The sequence below is a fragment of the Chenopodium album genome, chromosome 10, assembly GCF_948465745.1.
Source record: "Chenopodium album chromosome 10, dcCheAlbu1.1, whole genome shotgun sequence".
Classification (NCBI taxonomy): Eukaryota; Viridiplantae; Streptophyta; class Magnoliopsida; order Caryophyllales; family Amaranthaceae; genus Chenopodium; species Chenopodium album.
Genome location: NC_137843.1, coordinates 20899355 through 20915272, shown reverse-complemented (window position 1 = coordinate 20915272; position 15918 = coordinate 20899355). Strand labels below are relative to the sequence as shown.

At 33.7% G+C, this 15918-nt stretch overlaps 2 protein-coding genes across 2 annotated transcripts; both read right to left on the bottom strand.

The window, feature by feature from the left end:
- Positions 1-3261: 3261 nt before the first annotated feature.
- LOC145563780 (uncharacterized protein At1g66480-like) lies at positions 3262-7913 on the bottom strand. The gene is made up of 2 exons (XM_081624206.1): positions 6957-7913; positions 3262-3707 (listed from the first exon to the last, which is right to left on the bottom strand). Exons 1-2 carry the CDS (start codon positions 7629-7631, stop codon positions 3648-3650), a joined length of 735 nt encoding a protein of 244 aa, XP_081480332.1. The 5' UTR covers positions 7632-7913; the 3' UTR covers positions 3262-3647.
- Positions 7914-11667: 3754 nt separating this feature from the next.
- LOC145565039 (uncharacterized) lies at positions 11668-13607 on the bottom strand. Its single transcript, XM_081625153.1, has 4 exons — positions 13460-13607; positions 13171-13418; positions 12950-13076; positions 11668-12818 (listed from the first exon to the last, which is right to left on the bottom strand). The coding sequence occupies exons 1-4, from the start codon at positions 13605-13607 to the stop codon at positions 11668-11670; spliced, it is 1674 nt and encodes a 557-aa protein (XP_081481279.1).
- Between the last annotated feature and the right edge of the window lie 2311 nt (positions 13608-15918).

The window sequence follows — 15918 nt, the reverse complement described above, 5'->3', positions numbered from 1 at the left end:
CATGAATGGGTTCAATTTATCTAGGAATAAAGTGTATGATGTAGGGAATGACAGAGCGTTCTCTCTTTCACTCTGTAACGTTACAAAGATAGACCCGATTCCTTTGGATCTTACAACGTGGGAGCGTCGTGCCTTTCAAAACTTAAGTACTTTTTTTTTTTATTATTTATTTTATTTTATTTTATTTTATTTTATTTTTAAAAAAAAATTTCACCGAGAAGAAGCTACTAGATCAATGACCAACGTTAATTAGCAACGAGCCAACTATTACGGTGAGTTATCATCGGGATCTAAAGAAGAATACATAGAAGAAAAGGATGAAATTAATCTTAGGCTTATTAGCCTTAATATACATGAACATGGTTACTTATTGTGATTAAACTAGATTATGCTAATTTACTCTTGAGATTCTTGTATCAAATAAATTAGAGGCAAGTGATAAAAAACTTATACTCCTTCTGTTTATTTTAAGTGCTTCGGTTTGACTAGGCACGTATGGTCACAAAACTTTGTTAGAACTTGAGTATTTTTATTCCTTATAATGAGTTTGGTTTAAAATTGAATTGGATTGAAGCATAAAGGAACAAACCTTAAGCAAACAAGGATTCAGTTTGTGACAAGAACCTGAAATGGTTGACGTTACTTGACATAGTGTTACGTTGACCATAGTGTTACATCAACCATGGTGTAGGATTGATATGACATAGAGTTGACTAAGTTGTGAGCGAGACAAAATTGACCGTATGTGATTTGAAAACTATTACTCATAAAACATAGGGTATGCAAATCGAATTGAAATTAAGTAGTCAAATCGAGGTGTCTTCGATAATCAGAAGATATGAAGGTCATTCTTTAAATTTTGTAAGCCCCCATTTTGGTATTACTAGAACGATAGTTGCATGGTGACGAATTTGAATTGAGCTTGAGTGGAACAAGACTATATTCGAATTGAATCTTTTGGTAGAGTAGTGGAGAGTCCATTGGGATTGACAAGAATATCTAAGATTAAGAAAATAAAAAAGTTTGAATTTATGATAGATTACAAGCAAGTGACAATGGCGTGGGATTAATGTGGTTGGCTCTCACTTTAGGTTCTAGCTCGAGTCTATGTTGGGATCTAAATTACGTGTGTTTCAAGATTCTAAAAAGGCTAATCATTGTAGATTAATAGTGTTGGGATTATTCTTAGCTGTCCACAGATTAGTTAAAGAGATAAAGAGAATATAAAAATTGACAATTAATATCGTTATTATTGTTTGGTTGTTTTATTGCTTGTAACTTGTTCTATGGGAGATTGTGTCTATTTTCTTTGAGCAGATCTGAAAATGAAACCCTTCAATTCTAAAAGAAAATTTGAAAAATCCTCTCTGAGATTTTCCTAGAACAAATGGAAGACCTCATAACACAATTTTAAACGATTAATGGGTCAAAACTCAAGATAAGGCTACATACATATCTTTTTAGAATCGACCATTTGAATTCCTTGAATTTGAATGAAATTGATTGTGCTGCCTTTTAGTGGTTTTATAAGAATCATAATGTGATTAGGTTCAAGATTTTCAATAGAAGGACACTCAAGAGCCGAATTAAGCCCCCAAGGTGTACAAATTTGTTATTGACTTTTGAAATTTCAATTTTTTTATTACCTTTGTTTGAACTTTATTTTTTTGATCTTGATTTCACTTCGCAATTGATTTTAATTTTTTGACTTTCACTTGAAATTGAATTTTATTTAAAGTTAGTCTTGATTTGAAACTTACAATTATATTAACCATCTTTCTATTTGCACGTCTTTCATGTATACTATTCCATCCTAATATTAAGCAGATGTGGTTGAAGAAATAAGGATTAATAAATTAAAAAATCCCAAAATGGCTAGCAAGTGGAAATGATTTTGCAGAAGGGTCAAGGGGCATTATAATTAATGAACGTGTCAAGAAAGGTGTATGTCGTTGTTCTATCCAGTGTTTGAAAAAGCGCGCCTAGGCGCAAGGCGATCATGGGTAAGCGCTTAATTAGGTGTGGGCGTGGCGTTTTGGGTTAAGCGCACAAAAAGTGTCCACGGCGTACTTGAGGCGCACTTGAAGCAAACATCAGCCAACATTTTTTAAATGCCCATATATTGCGCCTCACTTCAAAGAGGCGCGCCTTAGGCGCAACTAGGCGCAGCAAAACCCTTCTTGCTTCAGTGCGCCTCGAGCTTTTTAGTACATTAGTTCTTTCTAAGCATTTTTTTTTTTTTTTTTTTTTTTTTTTTTTTTTTTTTGTCAAAGTGACTATTTGTTTTTAGTCAAGTTTATTAGAATTAATTTAAGGTCAAACGGTATTTACATTGTCATCACCGAATTGATGCACAAATAGTATAAGGAAATAACTAAAAACTACTTATATTATTGATTTAGAAAATAACTTCGATTTTATTGAAATTCAAATCTCAAATCTAGACTCGACATTATAATGTAAATTGAAATGCTAGCTAGCTAGGGGAGGGGCTCTCCAATTAACTTGACCTAATTAATAAGATTTGAAGGTGCTAATAATGTTTGATAAACCTATATTAGGGCTGGGTCCCTAATCAATTGGATCCCATGAGTTATATTGAAATACTTTGTCCATGATCAAATCTTGCAATATGCTTTATTAGGCCCTATCAATCTTTGAACTTATAACATGAATTGTTCTTAGATGTTGAAAACATTATGAGCTAGACTAGACTGACTAAAAATGTGACATGGACTCGTACTAGAATTGGACCTAGTGTGTGCTTGTGATGTGGACTTGGAGTTGAGTGTGGCGGAACTTGGACTTAGGTAAGTTTAGACATCTAAAAATTGTTACAAGTTGACACGAGACATGGGTTGAAACGATTATGATTAAACAATTGAGTAATGAGTTGACACAGTTCGAGTTAAACAAGTCACAAAATGTAAATGATTTGGATATAGTGTACTACGAGATGAAATGGTGTAGGTTACATGGTATTTTCTTGGATTAAAACAGTTTGATCCACTAATTGGTAAGAATGTAATCATTTCGGTTTGGTTTCTGTTTAACTAGTAATGCATAATTTCTTTCAATATCAAGTACGATGTATTGAATAAAATCGGCTTGGATTTGATTATTGATTCCCAATTGGCGGGTTCTAATCGATTTAGATCCTATTGGATCAGTAGTTTCACAATTTAGGCTAGAAATTGATTGTGCTAAATGAATGCAAGTGATGTGTCCTCTTGGGCGGCCTATGTACAATGTACCACTTCCTTGGATAACAAGAATGATTGCAATAAATAGAGTAAACCAATACAATATTACATTACGAAATTTATCAATAGGCTTTTCTAGGGACATCCAACTTTCATAGTTAAAACCAATATTTGTAAAATATCTCAGCAAAAAGAAATTCTGTTCGTACAATATACAAGTGGGTGTACAAAAATATCATTTTTATATGCTGGATACGAGGTAATAAACTATTTTTTTTTTCTTCTTTTTCTTAGCTTTTACTTTTTTGATTGGAAAAAAAGAGGAAGATTTTGGAAAAAATGGCATAGAAAAACTACATCTAATTCTGAGCTATATCATATGGTGAAATTTTAACCGTAGCTATTTTTTTTCCTTGAACTCCGTCATTTATTCTGCATAATTTATCATGATGCAACGGCTAGTCTTATCTCGCCTTCACGAACGGGCATGAAGCCTACTCGTTTCTGTCACAAAATAGTGAAATATTAATCGTTAGCAAGTGATAGTAACAAAATGTTAGATCTTGTATGAATATGAAGTGATCCAAATGTAATAAAACCTCATAGGAAGTGTCAATTATAAATAAAAATCAAAGTAACTTGTACATGTAATACCCAAATTCAAAATATGTCAACTAAAACAAAGAAAGTATATATAATTCGCACAGTAGCTATTGTTTAATCTCGTTGAATTGTAGCTCAAGTTTTGTTTATTTGTACAAGGGGTTGTTTGGCAATTAGCAGTTAGCTGATGGTTGTTGGCTTGTTTGCATGGCTTGTTTGACTAGGTGGAAGTATTAGCTGTATGGATTGGCTTTTTAAATTAGTTGTTTAAGCTAAATTAGTTGTTTAACCCGACTGTTTACAAAAGTGTGGTAAAATTAGTTATGGTTGTTAGCTGTTTATTAGTGATAAAAGTGGGCCAACAAGCCAAAACCTAGTAGAAAAAGCTACTCCTATTAGATTTAGGTTTTTGGCGGAAAAGTTAGCTTAAAAGCCAACAAAAAAACCAACTACAAAATATATATTTTTTTTATTATTTAACCAAACTAAAAAGCCAAAAGCTAAGCAAAAAGCCAATTGTCAAACACCTCCAAACAAAATCCTCCTTAGAATTGTCATTTATTAATGTGGGCCCCTAATATGGTTAATTGTTTTAATAATTCAGAATTTGTCAAATGCCCTGAAATTTGTACTCCTACAGTACTGCCTACTTTAAACATTAGAAGCAAGTTGTTGGTCGACAAACAAATTCTATGTTGAATTTTCAAATTTGGAGTTGTTTGCAACAATTAGAATTTAGCTCTATTATTTTTGGACCATCTCATGTTTTTCCGGAAGTTTGCATATAATACATACAACATTGGAGCCACTTTACTCAAATTGTACTTTTATATTGTTTAATTAGCACTGTTCAACTAATTTTTAATGAACTTTTCATTATTATAATAACATCTCCAAGTTATAGGCAGAACTTTTATGCGGAGTAATAATTAACGGCAAAGATTAAAAATATAATTTGTGTATAAAAATAGTTTAAACTCACCCGATCACCCCTATAACATTATGAAAGGTCATTGTAATCTCTATGTACGTAAGTGTAAGTTTGATTCATACTTATTTCGAGCATACTAAATTATATCATATGTACTTCGTATATCTTATACTTTGATTGACCCTTTGTGCTTGATTGAATATATAGGGACAAAAAATAAAGTGTAAGCCGTATATTTCAAATTATATTTTTTTATATCATAAAACAACAACAATAACAACAATAAACATTGTATTAGCATCCTGATTTTCATTTTAATCTTAATATAAAACCATTTGATTGATGGAGAGAGATACCAAATTTTGATTTATTACTATATAATAAATCCATTAGTCATACTTACATATAACTAGTTCATTGTTGAGTAAGTGTCAAAATATAGTATCAACACATATATAATTATACTCATACTAGTCATATATCTTAATACTCTATTTGAGTTAGTTCAACTGTACGAGATATGATAGGCATAGCGAGGCATATATAAATGTTAAATAATATGACAAGACATATATTAATTTTACGATCTACTCCGTAATATTTTGTAAACGGGTACCTCTTACAAGATATTGAAAAAATATTTCTTACTAATGAAAAATAGCTAGGATCATAATCAATGTTCTAGTCATTATGCTCATCTAAACTTAATTTATTAGACCTTATTATATTCTTTATGACTAAATCTGATTAACTATCTCATATATTAAACTTCTTTTGAAGCAAGGATTGTTGTTGACAACCTAATTATGCACTGTATCAAACATTATATTAGTGATAAAAAATGAAAATGTCAATGATTTTATGGAGAATTGAAAATCATTACAAATATGAAATGAATTCACTTATAATATGTTTGTTCATTAAATAGTCTGGTGGAATCTTAGGTATAGTTTGGGTGCAAAACCGTTGTTAATTGTAGATTTTGTTTTTCTCCACTTGGAATTCTGTTTTTTTTTTTTTTTTTTTTTTTTTTAAATTATTATTTTTAAATATATAATTTTAAAATACATAAGGAATATTGTAATGCACTTGCACACTTACGTATGAGCAGGGTAAGTGTGACATGCGTGTGACACCTGATAAGTACGAAATTCCACTTCGGGAAATTATACTCGGATCTTTTTGCCTATTCTACATTTCTACTTCATCCGTCTTTTTTTTATTTTAAACATTACTTACTTATGACCATTAGAATCCGTTAACTTATGAATTGAAAAATATGAAATGATATACTACATCTATTGAATGTTATGTACAACTTTGAAATATTTATATCTCACAAATAATAATCTAAAGTTGCACATAATATTTAACGGAGGTATTATTTTCTCTAGAATACAAAGGACATATTACGTAGTACTTGGGATGGACAATTATTGTGTAGTATGTGGTGTATTAGAGCAATTCCAATGGTTGTAGTTAGGGACTTACTTGTAATATTAAATAATCTCTAACTACTAGCTTAACCATTGGAGGTAAAAAATGCAATTAGTTTGGCCGTCAAGCTAATTTGCTTGGAAAAATACTGCTAAAATTAAACAAATTAGAATAAATAAAATAAATTTTATCAACTTAAATTAAGGAGGTGTGATCCATTCAAATAGTAAGCTATTAGTTAGCCATTGAAATTGAAATAACAATTAGTTTAAAAGTTTATGTGGGATAGATTAAGGAGTAATTTTAAGGGATTGTATAAACGAAAATCGAAGTAGAACAATCTTTTAGGCATGACCCCAAAAAGTGGGGCAATTTTTAAGGAAAGGGATGAATAGGGTAGTCGTATAAGACAATTTCTAATGCTTAATTGATTAAAATGAAAAAATATTAACCTGTTTCGTCCTATAATGTTTTTTCGGTTTTCTTTTTAAGGTAGTAAAGTGTTCCAAAAATGATCTTTTTATTTCTAATTTTTCCTTTCTAAAGTCGTCCTTATTTCCTAAAATCCCTATTAAAATTTAATTACAAATTTGTCCTTGTTTTCTCGTAATTTTTAACTCTCGGGAAATAATTATTGTTCACAGTATGCATGAGGAACTCTAATACACGGGAACAACTTTTATAAAAAAATTTATAATTGAAGACGACCATTCATTAGTCTTAATTCTCGTAAAAAATTTATAACACAAAAAATAATATAGGACGAAAGGAGTATCATTTACCTTGTAACCTCCTTGACTACTACGAGCCATCGGTTGGCTTAAGTTACCATCAACAACGTCTTTGCCCTTCCAATTGCTAGCCACACCATTTCCAACGTTAATTACGCTACTACTCTTTGTCTCATTTTGACCCGTTTTCCCCAAACACAAGGCCATAATCTTCTCAGCTACCGCGTCTTGGTCCGCGTTTTCGCTCATCAACCTCTCCACTTCCGCCTTGGGAAGCTTCATCCTCACCCTCAAACCCGAGTTCACACTTCCCTCACTGCCCTCCTGTACCCCATCATGGGACCCGTTGTCAACCATAATTCTAGTAGCGGGTCCCATGATGGAGAGGTCCGATACAGACCGCCTCGAAAGCATCAAGCTTTCGAGGCGGTCTTTAGCGGACATATTGATCCCAGACCGGACCCTCCTAGGAACCCGGTGCTGGTGGTCATGTGGAAACTTAGGTAACTCTACTAAGAAGTAAAGCTTCTTAGGCTCGAGATTATGAAACGGATCAAGTGGCTTCGCCCGTATACCATAATGTTTAACCGCATCCGAATCCAACACCACATGACCGGGATAATCCTTAACCACCTCCTTAGCTTGAATCGGTGTCTTAAACTTCATTGTTTCACCATTTATTTTCATAATTTTCGCGGTTTTCTTACCTCCTAAAGAATTTCCCATAATCGAAAAATCAACAAAATATTAGCAACAATATTAATTTTTTTGAAAAAAAAAGGTGGGAAAAGTAAGCTAAGTTGGAGAAGTGGGTGTTGGATTAGAAGTTTGTGAGAATAGCAATTGTAACTAAAATGTTAAGGCATGATTATAAGGGTGGGTGTTGGAAAAAGACCCGTGTTTAAGGAGCACGGTAGAAAGAGTCGTAAGGTCAAATTATGGATACTAAAAAAAGTTTGAAAATCTTGCCAATGTTAGGAAAAAAGTTGGACGAATTAATTAAACTAATGTTTGATTCTATCTACATTTAAGTTTTGTTTTAGTGCTGTTTTTACAACCGTGTGAACGATTATATATTTAGTTTGACAATTTTTGAAACTTTTTTGGTTGAATAATTTCTCGTGCAATAAGTGGTTTAAATTAAACGTTTCAAACGCTGTTTTTCGGATTGGGGTTCATGTAAAGACATATATGTCGGACCTAGGTTGCATGTTATTGAACAACATTTATAGAGCAATTCAGGTGTTTGGGTCAAGCCGGGTTTGGTGTGATTTGGTTGGGTCGGATTTATATAAATTTAGATTGTTATATTATAAATTATAATTGTGTCCACTAATATATATATATTTTTTTTCTTTTGTCCAGGTCAGGTTAGTGAGTCAGTTTTTGACATTTATCGCATATTATCATGTATGCCTTTTGCAAATAATTTCATGAATAAGAGTTCTTATTTTATTCAACTATTTTTATACATCTAAACTTATCAAAAAATTGTTAAAACTGAATTTACTTTGATCGAGAAACTATGGTTGTTTTATTAATAAAAAAAAAGGTCACTATAATAAAAATAAGGTCACTATGTTGAAATAAAAGCAAGGCTATAAGTAGTTAATTTTTTTAATGAAATATTTTATATACTGGTCAATATGAAAAATAAAGGTCACTATGTTAAAATAAAGGTCCCAAGTTTTTTTATTTTTTATTTTTATTTTTATTTTTTTTTTTTAAAAAAAAAAAATTATGTTACTACCAGTAACAATGCTTTTTTCCTCAAATTTTATTACTCTTTTTAGCCCCTTAACATGTTCGCATGAAAAAATTGTACCTTTATACTCTTACAAACTTAGACCCTGTTCTTTAAAGCTGCTCTACTCTGTCCTGCTCTGCTCTCCTGAGATCTGCTGTGCACTGGCCTACTCTGCCCTGCTTAAAACTAACAATTAATAATAATAATAATAATAATAATAATAATAATAATAATAATTTAATAAAAATAAAAATAATTAATTTTTATTAAATAATGACTAATATTTATAGATAATAATAATTAATATTTAATAATCATAATAATAAGAATTAATATATAATATTAATTGATAATAATAACTAATATATAATGGTAATAATTAATATTTATATTATTTAACACATTTTCTAATGTTATAAAAAGAATAAAATATAATAATAATAATAATAATAATAATGCAATAATAATAATAATAATAATAATAATAATAATAATAATAATAATAATAATAATAATAATGTTCAAATCTGCTCTGTTCTACTCTGCTCTGTCCCGCTCTGCTCTACTCTGTTATGTTGAAATTTGCTCAGAAGCTCAAAAGAACAGGCCTTATAGTGTTATATTAGTACTCTTGTAGTTTTACATGATTAAAAACATATAACTAGCTTAATGGTACAAGATAACTTTAATTATACAATGATTAACATTTTATACTTCATTGTCTTAATCGGTTATTACTGATAAAGTGATATAGTCGTAAGTTCATAACTGCATGATGTGTAGTTGTACTCTTTTTCTTCAATAATATAATGAGATATACGATCCTTTATAATAATAAATGTTAGTTATCTACTAAATCGATTTATCAAGTCATTGATATAATGATAATAGCACAGAAAATTATGATTGATGTTAAGTTCTTAACATAATGATATTGATGCGGTATATGATACTTCGTATGACTCATTAAATTTAAGGAGCCAATAATAATTTGATAACGAATACAACCCATGCATACTCGATAAGACAAATCGAAACAACAAACGATCCAACCCAGCTCAAATTAAAACAATTCTCGAAAATAATGATCCAATTAATCAGACATGTATCTGATAATCTATTGTAAATTATAGACGTGATATGTAACCCAATTGACTAGACTTCCTATATAACTGTAAATACGCAATTTACGAGACCAAGCTTATATGTATATGTATCCAAGTCAGTGTCCGAGTGGGCCTCAAATGATGTGTACCTTATCGTGTATAACTTGACTTGGCTTATTAAACCTGAACCTTTTATAACATGATTTAAATTAGCAGATCAAAACTTAACCAATCCAACCTGATTCAATTTAAGCATGCCACTAATTTAAATCAATCTTACAATAAATTCACATGTTTATTTAAACCCAAACTAACTAGTCCGACTACTCGTATTATTAACACTATAATTAGAATAAGTGCACCCTAAGACAACTATGAGTAAACACACTATACATTAATAAATCATTAAATCCCTAAAGAGTTAAGATATAGCATGCATGGGTCATTGATTATACATATTCTTGAGAAAAGTGGGTCGTTTTTGTTGATGGGCGGCCATTATCTTACATAATTTCTTCAAGCTTACCTTTTCCATTTTAAATTTTATAGTGCACGAGGTAGCTGGTGCAAAAAACTGTTTTTTATTTTTTTTTATTTTTTTATTTTTTTATTATTATTTATTTTTTAAATCAAGAATTGATAAAGATATTATAATTTGGAAAATTTGCATCAAAGGATCTTTTAAATAGACTTGTTTGCAAGGAAGGACCTTATAAATCGAACGTGGCATAAAATGATCTTTTAAACGTTTTTTGTTGTGGCAGGGGACCTTGACGTCGGAAAGTGGGAATTGACCACAAATCTCCGGCGTTGACCACCACGTGGGTGGCACGTGACTACTTAAGACCCTTTTTTTTCCCCTCCCTTTTCCCCCTAACCCTTTTATTTTCCCCCAAATTTTATTCTCTCTCCTCTGTTCTTAGTACCCCTCTCACAATTTAGCTCAAATTCCCAATCCTAGGAGATTTGTTTGCACAATTGAGCCACGAATTTATCATTTCAACACATTTCGAGCCAGGTAAATGTCTATTTTTCCATTTATGTTTTTCAAATTCGTTGTTGTCGAATGTTGTGTTGAAAATTAGGGTTTATGTGTTTGGTGAAATTGCACCTTGCAACATGTTTTCACAGAGAAGAAAGATTGCAATTGTGGGCTTCTTGTTGCTCAAAGAACCTCATGGACACATGATAATCCTGGTAGGAGGTTCATATCGTGCAAGTATTACAATTTTGAGACAGGAGAAAAAGGTTGTGATTTCTTTGAATGGGTGGACGAGGATATTCTAGAGTGGCAGAGGGATGTAACTAATGTTCTTTTGTCTGAAAAACAAAGGTTGGCCACTGATTTAAGGTTGTTCAAATCTAAAGTTGCTTGCATAGAACATGAGAACAGGAGGTTGAATGAGGAACATGAGAAGATGAAGCAGAAGATGATGCTGAAAAGGGAAGGTTGCAAAGCATGTGGGATTAACACTTTGGGGACTATGTTCATATGTGTAGTTTTGTCTATTGTGTGTACTTTGATTGTTGTTAAATTAAGTGTTTAATTTAGTGCAATTGTATTAAAACTGATGTAATCTTCAAATATTTCAATGAATGAATGAAGTTCAGTTTGACAAAATTGGCATGTGCAATGTATTAGTCCTTCAACTCCAAACAATTTTGCATAGCAATTCCAACCTGAACAATAGCAATTTCAACCTGAACAATAGTTGTATGTATACACACAACAACATTAAACAATAGACTTTCAATATTCATTGCAAGGTAGCAGCAATTTAATTGTAGCAAATTGCATAAAGCTGACTTGTTCACAAAATTAAAATACCAAAGTTTAAGCAAAAGTGGATTACATAAACATAACTACTACCTAAAGTGACTAAATAAACTGAAATTTAACTTGAATTGTTCAATGGTGAGACAGACAACTTTGCTGAGATGCTTGTGAGGATTGGAGAGCATTAACATAAGTTGTTTTCTGTTTCTTTGTTTTCTGATTTGGTGCATTTGCTTTGGACTTGCCTTTCCTGGAAGCAGAAGTTGTTGTTGGTGCAGGAGGTTTGGTGTTGGTCTTCCTTGCAGTACCACCCCCTATCCTAAATGCAGATGAACCTGATTGCCTTGTTGATGCAGCTACTGCTGGAATAGGATTGATAGAAGTTGTTGATGTTGTGGTTGGGACTATTTGTGAGGAAGAAGCTACACCATCAGGGGCATATGTTTCATTAGCTGGTTCTCTGAAAATGGGGGGTCTACCATCCTTCCTTTGTCTACCACCTTTGTTTATAGGGCCCTTTTGTTTGATGGGATTGAAACATTTTGTCTTGTAATGACCTAAACCACCACATCTTTGACAAGTGTTCTGTTTCTTAGCCCTTTTAACATACTTGTCTTTCCCTTCTCCTGCTTCTTTCCTTCTTTTCTTTTGTGATGGTCTTCCAGGCAACACTTTAAAGGGAGGTGGTAAAGGTTCAGGCAAAGGTGACTTGTCCCATTTCTTCTGTCCTGGCATGGCATGGAAGGCTGGTGCATATGTTGCTGAGTAGGTTGCAACATGGTAAGCTGGGTGGACAAAGTCTTCATAATTAAGGCTTTTTTTGGCAACACATGCCAAGGCATGCCAACAAGGGATCCCCATTAAATTCCACCTATAACACCCACAAGTTTTATGCTCTAAGTTCACCACATAGTTGTCTCCTTCATAATCTACCTCAAATTCATGTAAATCAGCTAATGTGACTCTCATGCTACTTACCACCTTTTGTATCCTCTTTATCATTTTCACAACAGAAGGCATAATAAAGCCATCAAAGTTAGCTAACCCTTCCTTCTTAGCAAAGCATCTCTTCATAACATACCTTCTAAGCCACTCCATCAAAGATAATATAGGTTTTGCCCTTACTTCCCTTAGTACATTATCGAAGCTTTCACAACAGTTGTTCAATAACATTCCAGATTTTGCCCTACTACTAAAACCATGCCTAGACCAATGGCATACATGTATGTCACTCAGGTAATTGAAAACTTCAACATTCAATTTCTTTATGTCTGTCATGTGTGCTTCAAATTCATGTTGGTAAAATGAAAAAAAAAGGAAGTTTACAATACTATAACAATCTTGTTAAAAAACAGAAGTGGTTTGATAAGTTTGGTAAACATGTAATCCATTTTTACCTTGGTTGAAGACCTACCTGCCTTCCAAAAGCTTTCTCTATAAACCTCTCCTGGGAACTTATTCTTGAAATTGGACCAGATATGCCTACAGCAATATCTGGTCTCAGCATTGGGATCCACTTTGTGAAATGCATCCAAGAGGCCCTAACATGAAAACACCATCATAGTTGAGTAAGCAATGTGTTTAGTTTGCTAAAAACACAGATAACAACAAACAGAAAGAAAAAGGAGTACAAACCTTCTGTCTGTCACTCATAAAAGTGACATCCACTTCATGAACCCAGGTAACTGAGTCAGCAACTGATGCAATATCATTAACAAGAAGCTCAAGGAACCAACTCCAGGTTTCAGCATTCTCTGTCTCCACAACAGCCCATGCTACAGGGAAAATATTGTTGTTACCATCCTTCCCTACATCAGTTAGGAGAATCCCTGGATATGGCCCTCTCAGATGGGCACCATCAACCCCTAAAATAGGCCTACAACCTGCCATGAACCCTTCCTTGCAAGGTTATAGGCATATGTACATTCTCTGGAACAGGGGGGAGGGTGGTCTATTCCCTGAACCTTCACTATTGCAGTGCTCCCTAGATTAGACTTTCTTATGGCAATAGCATACTCCCACACTCTCTTATACTCCTCTGAAGCATCACCATGAATCAACTTCAGTGCCATATTTCTAGCCCTATGACACTTGTAATAACCCACTTCACAAGCTCTCTCCCAACTCTCTCGATAAATGCACTTAACTTGTAAGAAGGGTCATCCCTCCAATCCTCTATGTACCTTTCTGCCAGATACTCAGAGCTCACTCTAGGGTTGACATGTTGGTGGCCACATACATGATATAATCTAAGACTCTGTATTTGAAAGGTCTCCTCATTCTTCAACTTCTCACCGTGCACCTTAAAGTAACACTTTCTCCTTTGATTACACTTGCACTCAACCCTTCTGCCTTTTTCCAAGGGCATTTACACCTCTCAGCACAATACACTGTTATCCTATGGCTCTTGTTATGCAAAAAGTAGTAGTTATACCCATTTTCTATTGCATGATGTTGCAAAGCCTTCCTAAATACCCTCCCAGATGGAAATTTAAGCCCTAGAATCAAGTTAATCTTTCTCCTAAAATCAACAGTTGGATTAAAAATAGGATACTGTACCTCATCATCATCAGATCCAACTTTGTCTTTCAGCTCATCCTCACTGTCATTCAAGTCTTCATCACTCTGAATTAAGATCTCCTGACCTTCATCATTAACAGCAGATTCCCTACCTTCACTACTCTTCCTAAGATGTCCTAAAGTATTTCTCACAGTCTCACTTATGTCAGCATCTACATTAGCTGCAAACAGGTCATCATCTTCTATATCCTCAAAGTCACCATCACTTAAATCCAGATCTTTGTCACCTACATCAGATTCTTCTTCCTCATCATCATATTCACCATCAGCATCAACCTCTGGAATGGGTACCAAGGTGTTACTGCCATTATTTAAGGGAAAGTTTACTGATGTTTGTGTGGAGTCTAGTTGAAAATCAGGTTCATTTGCAAAAGAAGGGGAAGCAGAAGGTTTTTTGGGAAGGTTGGGAGGCTTGGAAGGAATTGGTAAGGAATTTGGATAAGTTAGATCTAGGGTTTGGAACAGCATCTACTGCCTAGGACCCACTTGCTGTTTTAGTATTAAGTGAGTCAGAACACACAAAACTACCCAAAGATGTGGACCCCCACAGATTCTGTATATGTGTACACTCCAACCTTATCTGGACCATACATCATCCTCCTGTTATCTACCACTCTATCCTCATGCACTAAATACAAGTGGTACCAACCATCATCCTCTCTAGAAAACAAAAAAGTCAACTATATCACTATCATCCTTGAGCTGCTGCCTACCAGTAAACAAGCTATGGCCATCTTTTCTAAACCAAAGCTGCCCCATTTCATTGTATCCTAGCTCCTTCTTAACCCAATCAACAAGCTCAAAGTAGCATACCTCTTCAACATTAGGATGCAATGATAGTCTATAATATTCACTATGACCATGTTCATAAGTGGTTTTGCCCTTCCTAGTCACAAACTGACCCCCATGATATAACCTTATGTTTATTGGATCCATAACTTTATACACTTGATACTGATAATTAAACCCGAATTCAGATACAAATTAAAAACATCTAATTACAAAGGGCAGAATTTATTTACCAATCAATCATATGACAATGTGATAAGTGTTTTATTTGTCCACTTATCATGGTATTTTTAGCACAATTTTGTTGTCATTTTCCCCTCTTTATCCCCCTTTCCGACTCCTTTTTGTGTATGATTACAACTTTTGGCTTCCCCGTTCCTTTTTATGTGTGTGTTCGTGTTTGTAGATGCAAGGAGAAATTGGTCACATAGCATGAACATGAAGAACTATATTGGAAGCAAAGCACAAGAGGAGAGGGCGTGCAGCCTGTTAGGAGCGGGCGCTCCTGCCTGAACTGCCACATTCTGCCTCCCCTGCACTTTTAGGAGCGGGCGTGCACCTATATAGGAGCGGGCGCTCCTCCCTGTTTTCCTACAAACTGCCTCAAATTGCTGCAGGAGGAGAGGGCGCGCAAGATCCAGGAGAGGGCGCTCCAGCCTGAGGAGCGGGCGCTCCTCTATCCAGGAGAGGGCGCTCCTACATGCAGACCCGACTTTTTGGGCGGATTTTACAATGTTATTTCGGGGTGTATAAATACGACCCTTGGCTTCAGTTTTCTGCATCTTCTTCCTTGGAGAAGATCACCTTCTTCCCTTTAGTCTTCTTAGGCCCTTAACTCTCTAAACTCTTATTAATTAGCTTAGTTTCTCTCAAACTCTATCATTGAAGTAGATTAATTGAAGTTTGTATTCTTCCTTTCAACATTTTCTCAACCTTGAAGCTTCATTAGTAATCTCTTTCCTCTATCCCTTACTCTTTAATTTCAGTTTTTATTTACTTTGAATTGTTAATTTC

What these genes read in the sequence shown, in the direction of transcription:
- LOC145563780 (XM_081624206.1), bottom strand. Translation starts at nt 7,631, where the DNA reads ATGGGAAATTCTTTAGGAGGTAAGAAAACCGCGAAAATTATGAAAATA. An exon ending in GTAGTCAAGGAGGTTACAAG is followed by an intron (nt 3,708 to 6,956) that starts GTAAATGATACT and finishes ATTTTGTGACAG; the next exon opens with AAACGAGTAGGCTTCATGCC.
- LOC145565039 (XM_081625153.1), bottom strand. Translation starts at nt 13,607, where the DNA reads ATGGCACTGAAGTTGATTCATGGTGATGCTTCAGAGGAGTATAAGAGA. An exon ending in TTATGAGTGACAGACAGAAG is followed by an intron (nt 13,077 to 13,170) that starts GTTTGTACTCCT and finishes TTTTCATGTTAG; the next exon opens with GGCCTCTTGGATGCATTTCA. An exon ending in AGAAAGCTTTTGGAAGGCAG is followed by an intron (nt 12,819 to 12,949) that starts GTAGGTCTTCAA and finishes ATGAATTTGAAG; the next exon opens with CACACATGACAGACATAAAG.